Source organism: Scatophagus argus, chromosome 12 (assembly GCF_020382885.2).
Source record: "Scatophagus argus isolate fScaArg1 chromosome 12, fScaArg1.pri, whole genome shotgun sequence".
NCBI classification, from domain to species: Eukaryota; Metazoa; Chordata; class Actinopteri; family Scatophagidae; genus Scatophagus; species Scatophagus argus.
This window is the reverse complement of record NC_058504.1, coordinates 4,840,966-4,863,043: the sequence shown is the minus strand read 5'-3', so window position 1 is coordinate 4,863,043 and position 22,078 is coordinate 4,840,966. Positions and strand designations below refer to the sequence as shown.

Below are 22,078 nucleotides of genomic sequence, written 5' to 3'. Positions count from 1 at the left end.
AGAACTACCTAGCATAACAGAAACCGTCCTTTGGAAAAATTAATTTGACATATACTTTGAGTATTTAGTTTGGTCAAAGTCTCCTTTGTTAACAGGGTTTATGATCTACATGGGCAATCCATTTGTTTTGGCTTCACTTTTGAGAAGCTCTCATGTTGTCCATGTTCATATACAGTCACTGGTCTCAACACATGTTCTAATTTGCTACCAGATTGAGGCAGTCCCAGCTTTTACATTTCATTTCATTGACAGCCACTTCATAATGTTAGTTCTTATATCACACAGAATAAAAGCTAACAGATTGTCCTCAAAATAATTCTGAATGACAAGTACTAGTGCTGTAATAGACTAACCATTGTATTTTTTCGTTATATTTATTCTGTTGTATACATGATTGTTCTGGTTACCACAGGTTTGCACATGTGCGCGACAGATTTTCCCCTGCACCGATATTTGCACTGTCCCTTTAAGAATCCACCCATCAAGCATGTGACAAACAAGGAAGTTTAAATGTAACCTTTCATTAAACCAAAATGTAAATTTTCTCTACAGCAAGGCGGTTTTTTTTCTTTAAATTAAATAATTTTCTGTCTGACAGTCTGCTGGAATATTAAGGACTTCAAGTGGCCTGACAAATAGCAGTGAATAGAACATAACGTTAGCGGTCGCGTGTTAAGTTGTAATGTTAATGCAACGTTTTGTGAGGACAAAATGTTTGCGTCGCTCCTGATAACTGCGTTAACTGTATTGTTTCCATTTGGACATACATCACTGCCTCTCGTTATCAATACGTGGCCGTTCAAGAATGCAACGACTGCAGGTAGGACATGTTACGACACTTAAGTACGTCTTTACTCGTCAACACTTTCAGAAGTTTCATTGTATCAGTTCAGTCATGTGAGATTGCTTCCCAAATCTGCACACAGTTGAGGAGGGCCACCCAAAATCCAAACCTTACTTGAGTTTAATTAGTTAAAAATGACCAAATTCGATGATCGCCTACGTGTTTTTTTATTTATTTATTTTAAACAGACAAAAATGGTATAAGAATTTTCATTTGAAAATTATCTTGCAGAGAAATGGAGTAGCTATAAAGCTTAAAAAAACTGAAATTCGTATAGGACTTCAGTAAATGTACTGTCAGTTGTTTTGAACGTCAATATATTGTTTCTGCTTTAAAATAATTCATGGGCAGTATTATTTACTTTGTACTGTGCTGTACTCTTTTCCTGTTTATTGAAAATAAATAAAAACAAAACAAAAACAAGCTAGTTTGGTCACCAGGTTGATGGCTAAATACTTGTGCTGGTGTACCACTCCAAAATGCTGATTTCTATCACTGGTCTCAAAAATTAGCAATTCTTCGAGAAAATTTCAAAAAAGTGTTTCTTTTATGGGTTTTTTTATGATGTGAACATGTTAAACTGCAGTTGAGAGAGGAGCAAAGTTTGGAAATCATCACAGCTGACAGTCTCAGATGGTTCGGTATTCAGGGATATCATTTAAAGTGCAATACTTGAAATTCTCACTGAATTACATGACATATTAATTGCAGAGCAGTAGCTGTAGTTTTCTGTCAACCAACAAAAAATTAAGTGGCACTTATTTAATTGATTAATTGTTTTAGCCATTTATCAATAAAACATATCAGCCAATGTCTTCCAGCGTGTCTAATGTGCTTGTCTTTGTCATACTGTGTGTATTGACCCACGAGATCTCTTCAGGGTCTGGACTGTCGGTCAGAAACTGAAGACATCTAGTTTGGCTTTAGGAATTGGTGAACGGCATTTTTCACTATTTTCTGTCAAACTGTAGAGCGAATGATTAATCAGCCAATAAAGAAAATGGTCAGCAGATGAAGTGATAATGAAAATAATTAGCTGTCAAACTAGATGTTTGTTTGTTTTTTAAGTTTTAACACTTGTTAATGACTGGAAGATTGAACTTTTTGCTCAGTTTTCTGTCACCTGAGATCATAGAAAGCAAATGAGTGTCTGTGTATTGCGTTCAATTTCTGGCAGGCTTCATAACCAGGATCTACAGGATTTCTTTTTTTTTGAGTCAGATGGGGAGAGGAAATGGCCCAAACCCACCAGGCTTCCTAACTGTCATTGCCAGGTGTGCCCCCGCTCTATTTGATTTCCTTCAGAATGATACATTGGTCATGTTCAAATTGAAACTGAAAATATTTCAGCATTGCTGGTGGCTTATCTGTCAAGTGGCTTTTCACCAAGTGCATAGCTCAATCTGAAAAAAATGATAGAAGTGTTCAAAACATCTCAAACCCTTCTGTGATTAAATTTACCTGAAAAATCTCACTATTTGATAGATGGATATCATTTAATTTATCAGATATACATCACCTCTTTTCCCTCAGGTGGGTGTGAAAATGAAAAATGTACCTTGCTATCTGTTCCACGGGTAGATATTTAAAAGTGTAGTCTGTAAGCCACTATTATTGATCTGCCCATGCAGATCTCTTTTCCTTTAGGAGCTTACAGAAGCAGCTGACAATACCAGGCTAATCTCCTCTTCCATTCTGCTGAATTTTCTAAGAATGATATCCTGAGACAAGAGCACTTACCAAAGATGGCAGACGAGCTGAATTTATAAATGGATAAATCTTAAATGATCAGAGGAGGAATTTGTGGTAGTATCCTGCTGAACACAGTGCAGTGGTCTGAGAATTTAGTGGCAAGCTGGTGACAGTACTACCAGTTGGTATTTTGATCCCCCATGGGCACTTGGGGGATCAGTGACCAACTGCTTGTCAGCTCCCACTCCCTGTTTATTAGGACTCCTTCGTACTGGTCATCTCATGCATCATATGAACCTTTTACTCATCTGCCCCGCTATGTAAACTGGGCAAACTGATTTAATAATTCACCCTGCATATTTAACACAATGTAAATTCACAGTCTCCAAGAAAGCACAGATGAGATGGGAGATTATTATTGTCCAGCATTTATGGGATAAGAAAAAATGACTTTTTTTTAAACTGCAACAGTATCAAAGTTGAAAAATGTGATTTGTGGTATTTTACATTATCTGTCAAAATTGTTATATAACAGGTTTTTAAACTGTGTCACAATAAAGCTTTCTGAGAACAGGACACAAATGTTCTTTCTCTGCTTTGTTTTTTAGTCAAATCCATATTTATATTGTCAAGATGAAGTGAAAACTATAACATCACTTGACTTTTGGAGGACATTTATATCCTATCCTACGGTACAATGACGCATATCATCTAATAATTTTTTCTTTGTGTTGTTGTAGCGTGGCATACCCTGCAGTCTGGTGGCACAGTGTTGGATGCAGTGGAGAAGGGCTGTGCCCTCTGTGAAATGGAGCAGTGTGATGGCACTGTAGGCTATGGTGGGAGTCCAGATGAGTCTGGTGAGACCACGCTGGATGCCATGATCATTAACGGGTAAGTCATGGACAGTTATTCAAAGGGAAAAGAGAAAATAACATGGGGGAAAAAAGTTTGATTAAGCATAATAATGAAACAGCAGCAATACTGGTAACATAGGCAATATATCTTTATAAATTTATGCCGGCTACTGCTGTTTTGTGTCATTTCAGTGCGAGCTAAAAGCTGCTGTGTTAGACAGTGTAAGCCTGCTTTTACTTGGGCAAATTAGCACATTTGTTAAAAGCTTAAATCTCCAGCAAAACTCTTATTCTAAATTTACTAAATTTTAGGAAATAAAAGCAACAATTAGCTATAAATAAACAGAGAAATGTGTGTGACTGTTTTTTAATCAGTAATGACTATATTTCATTGCAAACTGACCCAGATCTTGATCACTCTAGTTAGGCACCTGTAGCTGTCAACACATTGTTCTACAATCTGCGCTGGTGCTATGTTTGCATCTTTAACATTACCAGCCATAACTGGTTGACCATTCCAGGCAGCATTTCCTTTGCAAAGCACTTTAGATTTCTGTTAGGATGTGAAAGCTTGCCAGTTATTAATACCTCAAGTTCAAACATTTACACACTCAAAGGTTATCAAATGTTAGCTTGTGATGACAGGCAAAATTCAAGCAGCAGGCTGTGTGTTATTACCCTGTGGGATTTTCCTTTTTCCATTTTATGAGAAAATTGACTTTTTTTGTTTACATTGTCACAAATACATTGTGGGGAAAGGCTAGTCTGCCACACAACAGAATATTCAATACAACTGCATAAGGAATCCAGTCAATACTACCAGTACATTTTAACAGAGCACGAGAACCTAAACATCTGTACAGTTTAATGCGGTCCAGCAGAACATTAAAACTTGTATCAGTACAATATTCAATTTTTGTGTCTGGGAGAGTTTGACTTAACCCTATGCAGTTCTTCAGGCTTTAGTTTATTGTGTTGGATAAATATTGTCTCTACATCCCCACAAACTATAACCTCAACAACTATATTTGAGCCAACTATACACAACAAAACTGAAAATTATGCTACTGGTTTTACAGATGTATTTATAAGAGTGTTTCTAATAAAATGCATTACATAATAAAAAGGGCTTCCATTTTTCTGTATAATTAGCTACCGATCCTAATTCCCAGGACATTAGGAACTGTAATGTTATCCTGAGTTTAATGGACCTGATTCATTGTGCTAATTAGCTTGTATTAACCACAATGTGTAAGAAGTGGAAATAATATCTAAGAAAAACACTGCTACTGAAACAAAATGACTCTGTTCTCATCATCTTGGCCTGATTTGCTTAGTCATTTATGCTATCAGAAAATGAAAATACTCAAATAGCAATACTAAAGGACAAAAGTGAACACCTTAATAGGTGTTACTTGTGCCTAGCCAATCGATGATTATTTTCTGATGTGGTTATATTCTTTGTGACCAGGGATACAATGGAAGTGGGTGCAGTTGCTGATCTGAGAAGAATCAAGAATGCCATTGGAGTAGCGAGAGCTGTGATGGAGCACACTGAGCACACAGTGCTAGTAGGAGAGTCAGGTGTGTATAGACTAATGTCCAAAAAAGTGTAAGTGTTACTTCCAGTGAAGGGAAATCTCAATGCTTCAGCATACCAAGACATTTTGGACAACGCTATGCTTCCAACTTTGTGGCAACAGTTTGTTGAAGGCCCTTTTCTATTCCAGCATGACTGTGCCCCAGTGCACAAAGCAAAGCTCCATAAAGACATTGTTGGATGAGTTTGGTGTGTAAGAACTTGACTGGCCCACACAGAGCCCTGACCTCAACCCCATCCAACACCTTTGGGATGAACTGGAAGAGAGCCTGTGAGCCAGGCCTTTTGGTCCAACATCAGTGTCTGACCTCACAGATGCTTTACTTCATGAAAGGGCAAAAATTCCCAAAGAAACACTCCATAATCTTGTGTGAAGCTGTTATAGCTGCAAAACTATCTGTGTATTTACCATGCAATGTCATGTTAAAGTCCCTGTTGGTGTAAATGTCAGGTATCCCAGTATTTTGTCCATATACTGTGCCTTACAAGAGACACTCGGTGCAGTAGCTTGGCCATGTCAATAAAATATGACATTTGACTACTAAATCAAATCATTTTGCTTATATGTCAAGAAATCCAAAACAAAACATGTTTTGTTCTTTCCCAGCGAAATTCAACAAATAAAATGAAATACTCTATCTTAATTCAACCCCCATTGTTATGGGAACGATGAATTCAATGCTGTTCACAGGCCAAAACTACAAGTCTAAATAAGATGAGATTGCCTCCAGTTCCTCCTTTGTTTGTGACCCATTGTTTTCTTTTAACCCAAGGTCAGTGTGGCCCAGAATGTGCAACTCGACCTGAAAGTATTACTTCTCTCTTTACAGCCTCTGTGTTTGCTGAAAACATGGGCTTCGTCGCAGAAGACCTGACTACCAACAAATCTATGAATATTTTCTCACAGTGGCTGAAGGGCAACTGCCAACCTAATTATCGAAAGGTGTGTATGTGTATCGGAGTGTGTGTTTCCTCACTTGTACTGGCTACAGGCATTCTGCTTCTAAAAGACTGATATTAAGCAGGGGAGTTGACAGGCATACTAAAGTAGTTCACAAAAAAAAGTCAGATTTGTGGTAGAGGTGATGCCCTAGAGCACTGGTTGGATGCTATTCTTTAAAACTAACCTGTTCACTTCTCCGATAACACCTCAAGATCTCCAGAATAGGATTTATTTCTATTTCTTTTTAAGTCATTATTCCAGAAAGAGCATCCTATTGATCACATTTACACCCTTTTAAACTTGACCAGTCCATGACTATTAATGTCAATAATTATTATTTAGCAAGTGAATTAAATTTACCAATTAATGACCCTCCAGAGGTATGTGGCAGAGACCTGACCTCTGCCTGTGTTGTTTCTTACTTTCTTAGTATTTTGCTGTGAAGAACATATCTATGGCTTCAGCGATTCTGAAGAAAAACCGCTGATTGTTGAGTATCATTACCAAGCAGTGAAATACAGATCAGCTACCTTTCTCCAGTACTGCTTACTGTTTACAAATGCTGCAGAAAATGCCTTTAAGAGGTGTAGCAAAAATGAAGCAGTAAATACTGACAAATGGTACAAAACAGATGAGAGAAGTGCCGTTCTCCACACATGTATGCACTCAGTACTTCTATAAATTGCACAATTCATTTGGCAGCCTTTCATACTTTTGTAGTATTTCAGATTGTTGCTGAGGTCACCGGAGAACAACTGGATCTGAGAATGTTTTCAAGGGTTTTGTCTTCACCTTCATGAAATGGAATATTAACAGACTTTGCTTTATGAATTATGCACAGGCACTTTCATAAAGCACACTAGTTGATCCCAACTTTGGTGCTGACACAGAGTCATAGTCTGTTTGAAAAGACCTTTGCTTTACCATGTGAGTTCACCTTTTTAGGGCTCTAAATCCACATTTTTTTACTTGAGCTCATTTTTTACATTTACATCATTTTTTAACAGAACTCCACAGCAATATCAGAGGAGCAAAACGAACTTTTCACACCTCCCTGCAGGTCCAGCTGGTAAACTCAGTCACTCATAGGGGGAGATGCACTATAAAGTATTGGGAGGGGGCTGTTTTTTAGGGGTTGGGTTCGGCTTCTTACTTCCAGTGAAGGGAAATCTTAATGCATCAGCGTACCAAGACATTCCCTTCCCAGAAGAGTGGAAGCTGTTATAGCTGCAAAGCTGTCTATGTATTTAGAATGCAATGTCATTAAAGTACCTGCTGGTGTAAATGTCAGGTATCCCAGTATTTTGTCCATATACTGTGCCTTACAAGAGACACTCGGTGCAGTAGGTTGGCCATGTCAATAAAATATGACATTTGACTACTAAATCAAATCATTTTGCTTATATGTCAAGAAATCCAAAACAAAACATGTTTTGTTCTTTCCCAGCGAAATTCAACAAATAAAATGAAATACTCTATCTTAATTCAACCCCCATTGTTATGGGAACGATGAATTCACTGCTGTTTACAGGCCAAAACTACAAGTCTAAATAAGATGAGATTGCCTCCAGTTCCTCCTTTGTTTGTGACCTATTGTTTTCTTTTAACCCAAGGTCAGTGTGGCCCAGAATGTGCAACTCGACCTGAAAGTATTACTTCCCAATACTTTTGTCTATATACTGTGCCTTACAAGAGACAGTAGTTGCAGTAGGTTGGTCGTGTCAATAAAATATGATATTTGAATTCTGCAGTACATATTATGGCTGCAGCAACAATTTAAACCGAAATGTTTTCTTCATATGATAGACCAGTCACCGGAAACGGGATTTTAAGAGAATCCAAACTGAACAAGACTCCCTAACACACTGACAAGATTTTATTACCTCACATCAAATGCCTGCAGTTTACCAGAAGTCTTTCCTGTTTCCTTTTACAATAGTTAAGGCAGTACGCAAACAGTGACGATGTTTCTTTTCCTGTGAAAAGAATGTGATTCCAGATCCTTCCAAGTCTTGTGGACCTTACAAGCCCAGAATGACACTGAAACAGAAGAAGAGGGCACAACATGCTAATACGCGCTCCCACGACACCATAGGTAGGTTTTATCTGTTAATACAGAATGTGAAGTCAGCTCTCCTCGGGCATTTTTATACAGATTAGTATTTAAGCACTTCAGTGAAATGAGACAAGGATTAGAGACAGAGTTTAGCAGTGCCCAAAAGGAACATTAAACAGACCTAGTGCATTAGAGATTAGTAGGGCAAAGTTATGCTTTGAGGTCTTGAATTTGTGTTCCTGTCCAAAAAAATTAAATCTAAAAAAGAAAGTGATTAATGATTTACATGGGCCCTTGTTAATGTGGTCTGAACTACACTTACGTACCGATCAGGGGGCCTGCAGTTGCTAAGAATTTAAATGTTACGCTCATAAAGCACAACCTCACATGCGGGCTTGAACTGACTGTGTAACCTTCTTTAACTACTGGGATAAAGTGCTGATGGTAGAGGTTTCAATACCAATTCTTTTGTTTTTGTACCAGGGATGATTGTTCTCGATCAAAATGGTCACGTGGCTGCTGGTACATCCACCAACGGACAAACTCACAAAGTTCCAGGGTATGGAGATTCTGTAGATTTTGAAGTGTCAAAAACAAGCAAGAAATGTTTGTCATTTTGAGTAAGATTACTGGCTTTGGGAACACGTAGGTAAAAAAAACAAACAGTTAAACTTTCTTTCCCAGTTTTATGAGCCTTTTTAATGAGTAAAATATGGGAACTACTTAATAACAAATAACTATAACTGTGCTCTGAGTGCTTAACTTTTATGTAGAGGGATTTTTCCCCATTTTAGCTGGTTTGAAAGGGTTCTATAATGAATTGCAGTACACTACATGTATGTAAAATATCGGCAGGTCTGTGTTTAAAGCCTGATCCTACTCCTGTCCTGTAGTCGTGTTGGGGACTCTCCTATTATTGGAGCAGGGGCCTATGCAGACAGCTCAGCTGGTGGTGCTGCAGCTACTGGAGATGGAGACATCATGATGCGTTTTCTGCCAAGGTACCTCATCCATTTTCCCTTTGTTTAAAGAAAAAACAAATCGTGTTAAATTAAAAATTCCTTGGGTCTGTTGTTTTCCTTGAGTCACTCGGTGCATCACTGCATGGAACAAAATTACAAAGCCATTAAAAGAATCTTAAAAAAAAAGAATGTCGCTAATCTTCACACCTGCATGAAAGTAGCTTCGAGTTATAATCACTCATCAGAACTTCTTAAACAGTGCTGCTTTTGAAATTCCTTGACATCCTCACTGAATCTCAACTCCTTCATTGACTTACACAAGACACTAGATTCATTGTGCAGGGTTTATTTCCAGACCACATTTTTTACCAATAGGGCTGTTTCACACTTTTGTCCAAGACAGAATATTGACATCTGTGACACGTGTAGTTTTTAAATAGCCAATTTCTGGTGTGAACCTCTTGCTGCAAGTGCAACAATAGCATTATAAAGAGTAGAAATGTGCCTACGTTGGCCTAAAACTGTCATTTGTACATTCCCCAGAAGAGGTGAGATTTCACTTAAGCTGCTGTTTGTTTCCAAGCTGTGAGAATATGGCAGTCTCAGAAGGGGTTATTTTTTTTAAGATATATTTATCCAGAATAGTTTGGAGAGTACACACATTGTTGTTTTCTGCACTCAGCTTTACATTCAGTCACACACATGCACGCACGCACACACACACACACACACACACACGGCTACACCTCAGGGCCGATTATTTCAATCATAGTTTTCTGACTCACTTTCTTGCTGCTGCGAGGTGTTTTCAAGACGTTCTTGCTACAAGTGGACTGAAGAGTTTTTAATCATTCTTTCTCTGTGTCCACACTTTGAACAGCACTCAAGGTATTTCAGCTGGTAAGTGTGGTGTGGTTACAAATGTAGCAGTCAACACCAGCAGGAAGCCATTTCCAACTACACCTGTCCTGTATGTTGAAATGGTGTTCTTCTCTTGTCAGAAGTGTTGAATTGATGTATTAGGATACGACACATTTCTGTTCTTTAAGATCCCAAACTTTTACACAAGTCAGTTTTAGGTAAATTTGAAATGTGTCGTTCCAGAAGAAGTATATGTGGTCCTGACTGAAAAAATAAAATAAAATAAAACAGGAGCATACAAAGGGAGCACTGTGAATTTTGAATTGAAGACACACATCTGTGCCATAGCACATACCACTAAAATCACACACTGGCCCACATCATGACTCTCTTACTTAGCATGAAGTGAGAGCGGAAATACAGCTATTTTTAAAATCTCATTTAATCACTGTTTCTCAACATGTTTGCATCAGATTTATCCCACACCATAATTGCAAACACATCTCCACCATCTTACTGGTTGGTGGCCCTGACAGCACTTGTTAGCTTGCCTCACGTGCACCACATGTAATCCTCCCAACAGTTACTTGGCTGTGGAGTTGATGAGGACCGGGGCAGATCCCTCTGTAGCCTGCAAGACGGCCATTTCCAGAATCAAGAGGCATTACTCAGAATTCTTTGGAGCCATCATCTGCGCTAACACAACAGGCCATTATGGTGAGTGTTAACATTCACAATTATTTACAGGCTGCTCATCCGCTGCCAGATACTATCAGACACATGCTCACATCTGCAGAGATGCTGCTAAGCAGATGTAAATGCATAAACATGCTGATAGGAAAATCTTTTTTTTTTTTCTTTATAAACCTCATTTGTGTTGTAAATTTCCATAATGTTCTGTAAAAATGTATTCCAAATCTTACAAGCTTCCTGCTTCTTTTTAAATGTCATCATTACATTATTAGTGGAATTAAAAATATTAGAGTATAGAGCGTTATTACTCAGGTTGTACATGCTCTTAGAATATCCTCATTTTTGAGGCTTTAAAACAGCACTTAGTGTAAATGAAATGAATCTAAACATCCAGTACCAGTTATTACAGAGAGGAGGGATAAGGAAGCCAGGTGTACATAGCTGAATAGCTGTCGTTTGACTATTCTCGCCGCGGTGCAGACACTCCCATTATTTATATACAGCTTGTCTACAGTAAGGCTACATGCCCATGCTGCTGTGTTTGACTTTAAAAGGCTAAGACAAACTTGATTTAATTTTCTGATATTTAAATTTGCTTTCACCAAGCTTTTCAGAGGTCTTTTTCATAACCTAAGGAGACCAGGGCTGAACACTTACAGTGCAACCTTAAAAAAATCTGAAATTGAGAGATCGAAGATTTAAGCTTTTTCGTTTAGAATTTCAATTGTACAGTTAAGACTAATTAATTTGAGAGCATAAAGACTACTAAAGTTTCATTAATCGGTCTCCTGATCTGAAGTACAAGTTCTAGCACAATCTGCTCTTCCTATTAATTACTTTGTTCTCATGACAACAGTGTAGCAGCTAAAGTGCATAGTCATAGTCATAAAAAATGATTTGTAGCAAATCAAAATACAAATGAAAACTCCATAGGGTACCTTTAAGACAAGCCTTTCAACCTAAAATAAAAATGCAGATTGTTGATAATGTATTCAACCTACAACTAAAACCTTTTGTTGTCAATGCGTCACATAAAGTCTTAATTTCATGTGAATAGGAGATCTATATGCAGATGAAATGATTTTGAATTAAAAGCATTAAATGAGGGAGCAAATATCATCTTACATGTGTAACGTTGTTTTTTGTTTTTAACTTTCTCAAGGTGCGGCCTGTAACAAAGTCCCTGGCTTCTCGCAGTTCCACTACATGGTGTCCAACTCAGAGTCAGACACACCACTGCTGAAATCTGTGGACTGCTTTTAAATGCTGGGCGATTGTGTCTATATAAATTAACGGTCTCTATACTGTACTTTTATGCCAATTTTAATTTTAATTCATAAATAAGATGTAAATTTAAAAAACAAACATTTGTCGCTTTAAATTTTAATTGTTGCTGCTTTGACCTGTTTGTATTCTTTAACATATTTTTCTCTTGATAACTTTGAAATACACAGCTTTAGAAGATAGACCTGAAAGGAGAGTATACAATTGAAATGCAAATAGACTCTTGAATAGGTAGAATATTTTTATACAAACTGATGGCAGTATCTGAAATCTGCTATCATGCTATTCTTCATTAAATGTATGATTCAGTACAATGTGTGTATTTCATGAAGTGAATAGAGTTATCGGGTCCCTTTCTATATCCATTTAGCTCTATGAACTACAGGCAACGTGGTTTTGTATAAAAGTGATGCACTGCAAAAACACCTCAACAACCGAGGAGGATGGACACCCCTGGTCCACTGTCTGCCCACTGGAAAAAGTCACACTGTTTACCCTTTTGAAAGCTGCAGGTGTAGAAAGTCCGGCCATTGTTAGGACCTAGTTTGAGAACCGTCCTCATTAAACAGCGTTTCCCATGGTGACAAGAAGGGAAGTGCAAGTCAGCCCACTGCAACACAGAAAACAAGGTTTTATTAACTTAGTGGTGAGCTTTTGTTTCAGGCAGACAGTTGACAGGATAAAGTGACATAGGCTAAAACAAAAGATATTTTAAAATAACAGTTTAAGGTTTTCAGGATACACAAAAGTATAGAGATAAGAGCTAATTTTCACCTCAAAGAAGTTACACTTGGCCTCTCTGGGAAGCGAGCAGGCGTAGAACTGTCGTCCCTTATTCTCCCCCTCCTTGTGGACCACTCTGAGGACTGCGGGACGACGATGGGATGCGCAACATGGGACACTGGGACTGGAAGAAATGGAGGAGCTGCGGCTTGATGCCTCTATTCTGCGAGTACTGACAGAGGTGAAGAAACAGTCTTATTAGTTTGAAATAAATTGAAAATAAAACACAAGTATACCTGTCACATCAACCCTTATTAGTGAGCGAACAACCTGCAATCTTCAACCGTATGTGGTGATATGTGTTGGTTACAAATGTATTTGCATGGGACCTTACAATGGCTATTTGTCATGCTGAGCTTTTTTTTTTTTTTTTAAACAATGTTGCATTAAAAATTCCACACTCAGATGCTTTTTTATCCCACTTATCTCCCTGAAGTTGCAAAAAACTTGTCTTATTATAAACTTATTCATGAATAGCCAAGTGAGAGATACACTCACCGTGAGTTGGGGGTTCCATTTTGAGCATTGTTACTGAGAAAGGGACTGTGATCAATTCTCATTTTCTTGGATGGGTGACTGTAGGAGGCCACTGATTCCCCATCGGAGAGCTCGGCACTTTGCCTCTGCCAGCCACCAGAGGCATAATTGGGGCTTGTTGTCCCTTGGCAGACGTTGTATTTATATAAACCTTGCTCTGCCGCCAAGGAATTCAAATGACTGTCGGCTGGGGAGAGCGGGGAGTTTACAGGCTTTGGCTTCTTGCTCAAGTCAGAGAAAACAAGGGTTGAAGTCCCAAATGCAGACCTCCAGTTGACTTTGAGCTCCTCTTGTGGCTTCTTGAAGGCAGTGCAGGGGTATTTAATCAAATCAGCAGTGAAGGGTGATGCTTCAGCGCTAATGCTGTCTTTGTGGACTGTGGAGATGGAGCCAAAGTGAGAAAACTCATTTCATGTTCAGCAGCTGCAGATTAATTCTGATGCACTGGCTGCTCTTGTAAAAATGCAGCTTGTTGTTCCTTTTAAGTGGTTAACATGCCATAAAATTTACCAGTAAGCACCAGACTGCTGCGTTGGGTCGTCAAATAAAATGTCAAACAATCTGTTGTGCTGAAGATGCCCTCATGCAAAATTCTGTGAAATGAGCCCCCGCATAATACAACTTTGAAAATATGGAGATGTTTTCAATAATCGTCTGACATCTGAGTCATTAACCGGGAGCTGTAGATAAGCATTACTCTCCCATTCCACAAAAAATACCATTAGCGTACAGTACCCTTGAGCAAGGCACCTATCCCCCAGCTGTTTTAGAGAAGCAGATCAGTGGTCAACAGTAAAAGATAGAAATCCAAATCATGACATTACTGAAAAAGAACAATTGTGCTTAGTTCACTTTCCCCAAGAGAAATAAACGTCCATTTCCACAAATTTTAAAAGGAACAAAAATAAAAAACCTTTGCCATTACCCACACACTCACATCAGTATAAAATGCAGCTGTATGTGTGCAGACCTGGTGGACTCATTCTTATTTGCACAAGAGAGGACACTGTTAAAACTCAAGTGGTTCAAATAGAGGCACTGTAAAAGGTATTCATCATGGCTTCTTTTTTTTTTTTTTGATGGACAGAAAGACTTTTGATTTCAAGGTGAAAATTATCTCTACAAAATAATCAAAATTAATTTAAAAATAAAATAAAACATACTATGAATGTAGCCAGATGCCTGAAAATGTAGGGTTCTGTCCAGATCAGAGTGTGTTTGGGCTGAGAACAAGATGTGAACCTACTGCAGGAATCAGCGGAGAGTCAAAATTCACACAAGCTTAGAATGGCCAGCGTAAAATGGACCATGGAAAGAAAAAAAAAACTAGTCATGAGTACTGTTTCTCATAAAGCTGTTTGAAATTAATTTGAGAGCATAAAAATACACAAATAATTAAATTTAAAAAAAACATGCAAAGCAAACTATATCTGTAATTAACTATCCAGCTGTGTTTTGGTGGTTTCAACAGACAGATAGCGAGGACATTTCTTCAAAATATTAATTCACTGCCGCCATAACATATAAAGATAGAAGAAAAATGGCAAACTGACAGATATGCTCATCGCTGACACACACACGGCAAAAAGGTCACAAGGGATCATTCAACTAAAGAGGAAACTGCAGCTACTATTTTTCCATCTTTTGCTAACAAGGACACTTCGATGACCCATTAAATTCAGTGACTGTTAAAAAAAAAACATTTCACTCACCCTCAGGTCTTGGAGTGAAGCAGGCATCACAGGCTTTTGCTGCAGGCTGGTTGATGAGTGTGCAGAGTTGACAGGCCCAGTCCTCTTCCTCCTTCTTAGCCACATTATCATTGGTTCTGTCATTGTAGGCCCAGCCTATCAGGCTGTTTCTGATGGGGACCTTACTGGATAAAACACACACAACAGTGATCCTAATGACACTGTGTTGCTAAAACAGGCCTGACAATTAATACAGCATGTGTACTAAAGCAGAAATAAGGTTACTGCATAAAAACAAACTCTGATCTTCTAAGAGTTTAACAGGGTTGCAAAAAAATTCAAGATGAAAACTTTCCATAGAAAGTAATGGAAATTTATTGGAAATAACAGGAATAAAATGGAAATATAAGATTATTTTCTCTCAGTGAACAAGAAAGAAAGAGAAATTATTCAACAGCTCATACTGTAATTATGTAAAATACAGGGGAAAAAAACAAAACATATTTGTAGTTCAAGCAGAGAAGATATGTGAGAAGGCAACATGTTTCAAATAATTGCTCTCAGCATTCATGTGAGCGCTCTGACATGAAGTTTGACTATGTCTGACAAGGAAGCAAATCTGCAGTGCCAACAGTCATGGAGGAGGAAAAGTAGCAAAGGCTTTCAGGAAACTTTCCTCACAGATTGCTTTATCAGCTGTGTAATGCGTTGTAAGGGCTTTAGGCTCTAACACCTCGCAAAGCTTTGCTCAAACACAACCCAGGAGGTGTTGAGCCTGTGCCCTGTCTGGCAAACACAGCCTTATATGCGCATTAATTTCCCCCATCACACTTCCCACTCCCTGCCAAGCCCATCTGCCTGCAAAGATGGCCTCTCAAAATTTGAACGTATTATTTAAAAGCCTTCAGAACTTTCTGCAAAGACTAGGCTTTGAAAAAATGACACCTAGCTTTACCATGTTGTTTTTTGGTATTATGTTTTAGATTCTCATTTTTACTTGCATGATATCCCATTTATAGATACTACATGAGGGTTGTTGGAGGGAGCCTAGTCATTGCCAGTGACTTCACTCTAATTATTGTCCATGTTACAATTAAGCATTTGAACTATTAAAATAAAATCATTAAAACATACTAACAAGAATTAAAATCCTGAAAAAAAAAAACATTTTATCCTATAATCATCCGGATAACTGAAGTAAATGTAATGTATAGTTAGTAGAGAGTAGCAGAAGTAGTAGGACTACAGTAGCATAATAGAATTGCAATATACAGTATGCAATCCCTTCACAGAAAACAGGTTATGCTAAGTGGTTTAGTCTTGTATATTTCCAATAACGTTCTCACTACTGAGGCCATATTTGAAACAGTCCTTAAAAAAATACAAGACAGTGTCTTTTCAAAGTGCCAAAGGTCTATGAGGATTTCTACCTGATGTCAACCCTGCTGGGATCTCCTTTCTGGCAGCGCTCGCAGAAGTAAGTCATCCTGCCGCTGTCTCCTAGACGACAGACTGTGATGACATGAAAGCACTGGCCGCACTGGGGACGCTTGTAGACTTTGTAATGTTTGTAGAGAGGAGAGCCAGATTTGCGACACTGATAGAGACGAGGAAGGCAGACGAGAGTGAATAAAATGACATGGATAAAGAGAACAAGAAAAAAAACAGACTTCACTTGTTCTTGTCTATTATTCACGGACAGGAATATTTGTTTTGTCTATTCTCATTGCAGTGCTTTTGCTCTCCTTCCTCAGCAACAAGATTATAAATCAATCCACCACTGCATGTCAGTCTAAAGGAGGTGTCAACTAAATACCACAAGTAAATGTGTGTGTCTGTCTTAGCGTGCACATACAGATCTGGGATTACCACCCAAACTATTTTCAGTGTTTCTGCCATTGAGGTACAAACGTCTAACCTTGTAAAACAGCTGAGTGAAATCACGCGTCATCTTCACCAAGTGGCGGATCTGCTCGCCTGTCAGCTGCTGAACCTAAGAATGGAGCAGCACAGTTAGTTACAGCTCAAAGCCAGAGAGTGAATAAACCTTATTTGTATAGCTCTTCATTTCAAAACAGAGGCGAAGGCCGCTTCACACTCAGCAAATCAATAATACAAGAATATAAACAATAAAAGCATCAGACGGGAACGAAAAACTGACTTTAAAATGATGCAATGAAGAAAAAAAAATTACATATAGTGTATACTCAACACTCGCAGCCCAGAAGAGGACCTGACTCTGGTTCACACGATGTACAAAAAGACCTAACACACACACACACACACACACACACACTCACCACTCGGCGTTCTTTCAGGACACCTAGCGGCTTGATAATGGAGGAGAGGTTTATAAAGACTCAGTGGTCCCAGAGGATGGAGCCAAAAGTTCTAGATTAATGTTTTGGTCTACTGTGCTGTGTTCTTATACCCTTTCTAATACTTTCTAAGGGGAGAAAACAGTTGCATAACTGAAGCATCTATGCAGCAAAGTAGCATTAGCATTTAATAAGTAACACTTCATGAAAATATTCTAGGAGACCAGCGTGAATCTTTGGTTCTTTCATTTGCCACACCACACACACCTGAGTGATGTGTTATATAAGATATCATATATTATGAACCAGAGGGAAACATCAATTCAAATCTCAAAGACCACATAAATTAATAAATAAATGATTGAATGAATGAAAAACATTTCCAAACTGTACTGACGGGAATGCATATCTGTGCCACAATGCACTTGTTTGTCTTTTCTGTTTCACTCTCCTCACTCAATAATACAAGGGTTTAAACTTTTTTTCTGGGAGAGTTGTCCTGCATTTTTACCCTCTTTATTTTTGTTCCTCTGCTGAACACAATCCATCATCTGTTCCTTACCTTCACGGTTGGGTGGATGCCCGAGTCAAACAGGGCTTCGTTTTTAATGATGTTGCCGACTCCCGGCATGACAGCCTGGTCTAGGAGAACATCACAGAGCATCCTGCTACTCTGGCTCCTCACTGCATCCTCAGAGCGCGAGAAACTGAACTTGGGGGAGCACACATCCAGACTCTCCATCGCCCTCACCCTTTGCTCACAGTCTTCTGTCAACCTGCAAGCACACAGTTTTATAGTAGTGGAAGAATTGAGAAGATATATGGCTGCTGGCAGGAGGTTAATGGATGCATTCTTGAGATTATACATTTCAAAACTGTTTCTATCATATATTCTGTTTCCATTTGTTTGTTATCAGAAAAGATGGCATAGGTGAAATTTTCAGGCAGCAGAAATAAATGTCTGACTGGCTACTGAATGGTGCACCAAGACCTTGCAGTCAATGAACAGGACAAATGTCAAGCCAAACACTGTGTTTTTCATGGAACAATAGCTACTGTCTAATGTGGGACATACTCACTGAATGAAACTCATAACCCAAGGTGAACTTCTGTCACCTCAATCTATCTAGGCTATACCAGGGTGTCCCCATTACCTTATTTCCACAGTGCTGTCAAAGAAGCACACAATGTCGTTAGTCAAGTGTATCTCCAGTACAGGTATGGAGCCAGTCCTGTCCTTCCTCTCAGCAGGGTTTATACGCATTGATCCATTCATACCAAAGTGGATCCTAAAAGGATGTGAGCGAGAAAGAAAGAAAGCAAAATCAAAAGGTCAGAGACTTACACTGTGCCACAGAAACGTCAGAGGCTCCAGCAACAACTTGTGTGTGTCTATCAACAGCCACAGCAGCAGCCGAGGTGCTCTCCATCGAGGCATGAATACTACGTGCTTGCACAGGGCAGATTGCTTTTTTTTTTATTATTATTTTACTTGTAATTGTTATTTATTTAATTAAAACTAGCACTGTTATATCAATGTACATACTTACATTTTTCAGATTTTCAAAATTATCACATTTCACATTTGCAAACCGAATTCCAAAAAAGTTGGGACGCTGTGACATAAAGCAATGATTTGTACTTCCTTTTCAACTGATAAAAAACTGAATACAGTACAAAGACAACATATTCAGTGTTCCAAGTGTCCATGACTTCCTAAAACAATCTGAAATGTGGACTCATCAAAACACAGCACACATTTTCCACTTTGGAATCAAAGTTGTAGTTATCCCTTTAATGTCTCAGGTTGTGTTAGAATACTGTCATCTATTTTTACAATTCTGTAATTTTACAGTTTTTGCATCAGTGCACCAAGTAACTGTGTTTATTGGGCATTTGATTCACTAGAGTAGCCACAAATACTGTTTAATTTAGTTCATAAAGGTTGAAACATTGCACTGCATTATTATACAATAAACAATGTAAACAGACACAATGTAAACAGAACATCTATAACCACTTTCACAACTGAGTTGCCAGAAACGTACCTCTAATCTACCTTCTGTCTGTATGCCGAGAGATAATTTTATCAGTATTAACTACCCCTTCCAGTAGTCATCTAGGCTGAGAAAATAAAATGAAGGGCTCATTTTGTTTTTTGATTTTGGCTTATTTCCATTACATTTCTACAATATACAGACACACAAATGCAAACCACACAGATTTGTCAAAATAAATGATAAGTCTGAGGGGGAAAACTTACAAATGCCTGCTTAAGGTATTAACAGCCATCGCACCAAGTTTTGTCACCCACCAGACTGGGACCCAATTAGGAGTTTCAGCTTTATTGCCAACATTTTTATCATCCTTTATCACTTTTATTTTTGGATTTGTACTTAATTTAATACCTGAATAACAGCAGTTACAAAAAAGTCCCTCCAAGGAATTTTAACAAGGTCACAATTTTGACAGATTAAGCACAAAAATAACTATACAGGCTACGTGGGATGTTTGTTAACGCTTATCAAAAAGAAAATGTATGTCTAAAATTTAGGCATACTTTTTTTTTCTTTACTCCAAATATATTAACGTTGCTGGAACAAAACCTGCAATTCCTCTCAGGTCACATAACTGTTCAGCTGACAGGTGACAGAATTTGCCGTAACCCCCAAAATCCCAGACTTCACTAACAATCTAATTACTGTGATGAAAACAAAACCCGATGATTCACTCTTAAAATACCTCATCGCTCTTGGTCCAAAGTACATGAAGAGCTCCTTTCCCAGAGTTTCAACACTCGTGTAATGACAACCACGAAAACTGTGGAAGGCATTTCCCTCGGATTTGGTTTTCTGGAAACGGACGCAAACTGGTTTAACATGTAGCAACAAAACACAGCTGGTTACAGTTACATCAGCTTGAGGTCTCACTCACAAAAACTAGTTAAAGTTGTCAGAGACATACTGATTGCTAGTTGACTGGTGTAAACTGGTTAACATGCTACAGGAAAACACGCCATAACATACCGCTGAAGTTACCAAACTTCCTCTAATCTCTTTCAATTTCTGTCCTTTCTGGACTTTCGAGCGGATTTTCTCTCCGTTTAATGTGCACCCCGGACCTTCAACCATCGTCTACGCCTGGATGTAAAAATTGTTTTCTAGTAAAACGTAAATTAGCAGTCCGTCTACTAGCTAACTTAAGGGTTTGTTGTCGTTTTGGTTCCCCGCCACAAAGTTTAATTTTGCGCAGGCGTAGTACGGTTTGTATCCGGAAACGGGCGCTGCGCGAAGCTTTCCTCAAACCGTTCACTTCATTCTTCTTCATCATCAATACAAAAGCGACTTCATTTTTGAGAATGATTCTTCGCTTTCCATTCTTTACTCGCATGTTTGCGCTTCACACGGACAGAATTTTTGTATTTGTGGGATGTTTAACCCCATGTCTTGAATGCCATTTAATCAAGTGAAGTTCCTAGTAAGAGATTGCAGTTCAGAGGAGACTAACTTCATATTCATACTTTTACTTGTTTAAGTGAAAATAAACACCATGATTATTAAACAGCCAAGTTGGACTCAGACAAAACCAATTTTTTGTTATTTTCAGTAACCAGTATTACTTATTTATTAAACCAAAATGTATCCCTTATAATTTGCATTTGTCTTAATTATGTGTAATTTCCATGCTTTCCACTTGAGGGCGGTAGAGTACCATTGTTGGTACTACAGACTGCACAAACGTGATGAAACCTGTAATGTCGATGGATAGATGTTTGTTTATCCACACAAACTGATCATCATGTAAAACTATTAGTCTTAACTGACCAAAGTAGTTAAAACTCAAAACCTAAAAAGTAAATATTCTAATGTACCAAATTCTTGTTTGAGTTTGATTTAACATTAGATGTTGAGTTCAAGTTGCTCGACATGTTCTTGAAATGTCCTTACGATCTGACTATGCTACCCTCGATAAATCTACTGCATTCATACAAGCTAGATTTATTTATTTAAAATCCACTTATAATTTTCAGATTTTCTGCATGACTTGCTTGTGTAATTGCAACAACCTGTTTACTCTGCAGTTTCACCATGCATAAACCCTTCTGTGTGTTCAGATAAAAATAGATAGACTCCATGTTCTGTGTACAGCCATGTCCTCCTTCAAAAAAAAAAGGCAGCACTCAGCAAAAAAGTGTTGAAAATTTTGAATCTGCTCTTCAGCTTTGGCTCCGATGGAACTGAAGTACTTGAAGATGGGTCTCACCAAAGAATTATAATCCAAGTTGCTACAAACCAGACTGTGGCCTTTCCTGCTTCAGGACCTACATTATCCCAGGATAAGAGCAGAAATGTTCCCTTTGGGTATGCAGAGTTCTGCTCCATCCACAGAATGAGACAAATGAAACATTAAAGGGCAAACACCACCTGATGAGGCTCAGATGGTTCAGATTCAGTTTAAATGTTTTGCTTTTCAGTACAGTACATGAAAATTTAAATGTATGATGACAGGGAAAAAAAATCATAAAATGAAAGCATTAGCAGGGCTGTGCAGTTCAAACTTCTTCAGTGAATTGACCTCACCATATCCACTACAAGTGCTATGTAACATAATGTATTCTGTGTGTGTTTTCCAAGCATAAACAGTGCTTGGTAACCAATTTGTGATGTGATATTTTGTCCTTCCTGTGTATTGTACATCCCTCACTCTCCCTTTTCACCTCCCATGTGTTGCTGTTGTCCCAGTTTGAATTATGAAACTTTTAGCTGAAATCCAGTGACTTCTGCTTTGGAGTTCCAGAAAGGGCATAATATGCTCTTAAATGTCCTCAAAAAGATTTTTCCTCAGTGGAACCTGAGACCAAACCCAACTGGAGACTCAATGGAGCAAGCAACACAGGGAAAGTAGTTTGTCAGCTGAAATATAAAAAGTGCAGTAACAGCGGTACAGTATTTCAGGA

The 22,078-nt window shown here is 38.3% G+C and overlaps 2 protein-coding genes across 2 annotated transcripts; one reads left to right on the top strand and one right to left on the bottom strand.

Moving 5' to 3' along the window:
- Positions 1-490: 490 nt before the first annotated feature.
- On the top strand, positions 491-11,809 carry aga (aspartylglucosaminidase). The gene is made up of 9 exons (XM_046406407.1): positions 491-820; positions 3,277-3,430; positions 4,865-4,977; positions 5,824-5,936; positions 7,923-8,031; positions 8,476-8,551; positions 8,886-8,993; positions 10,399-10,532; positions 11,671-11,809. The coding sequence occupies exons 1-9, from the start codon at positions 712-714 to the stop codon at positions 11,769-11,771; spliced, it is 1,017 nt and encodes a 338-aa protein (XP_046262363.1). The 5' UTR covers positions 491-711; the 3' UTR covers positions 11,772-11,809.
- Positions 11,810-12,046: 237 nt separating this feature from the next.
- neil3 (nei-like DNA glycosylase 3) lies at positions 12,047-20,377 on the bottom strand. Its single transcript, XM_046406406.1, has 10 exons — positions 20,148-20,377; positions 19,864-19,973; positions 18,276-18,410; positions 17,684-17,897; positions 16,722-16,796; positions 16,234-16,400; positions 14,825-14,988; positions 13,074-13,488; positions 12,567-12,747; positions 12,047-12,402 (listed from the first exon to the last, which is right to left on the bottom strand). The coding sequence occupies exons 1-10, from the start codon at positions 20,250-20,252 to the stop codon at positions 12,220-12,222; spliced, it is 1,749 nt and encodes a 582-aa protein (XP_046262362.1). The 5' UTR covers positions 20,253-20,377; the 3' UTR covers positions 12,047-12,219.
- Between the last annotated feature and the right edge of the window lie 1,701 nt (positions 20,378-22,078).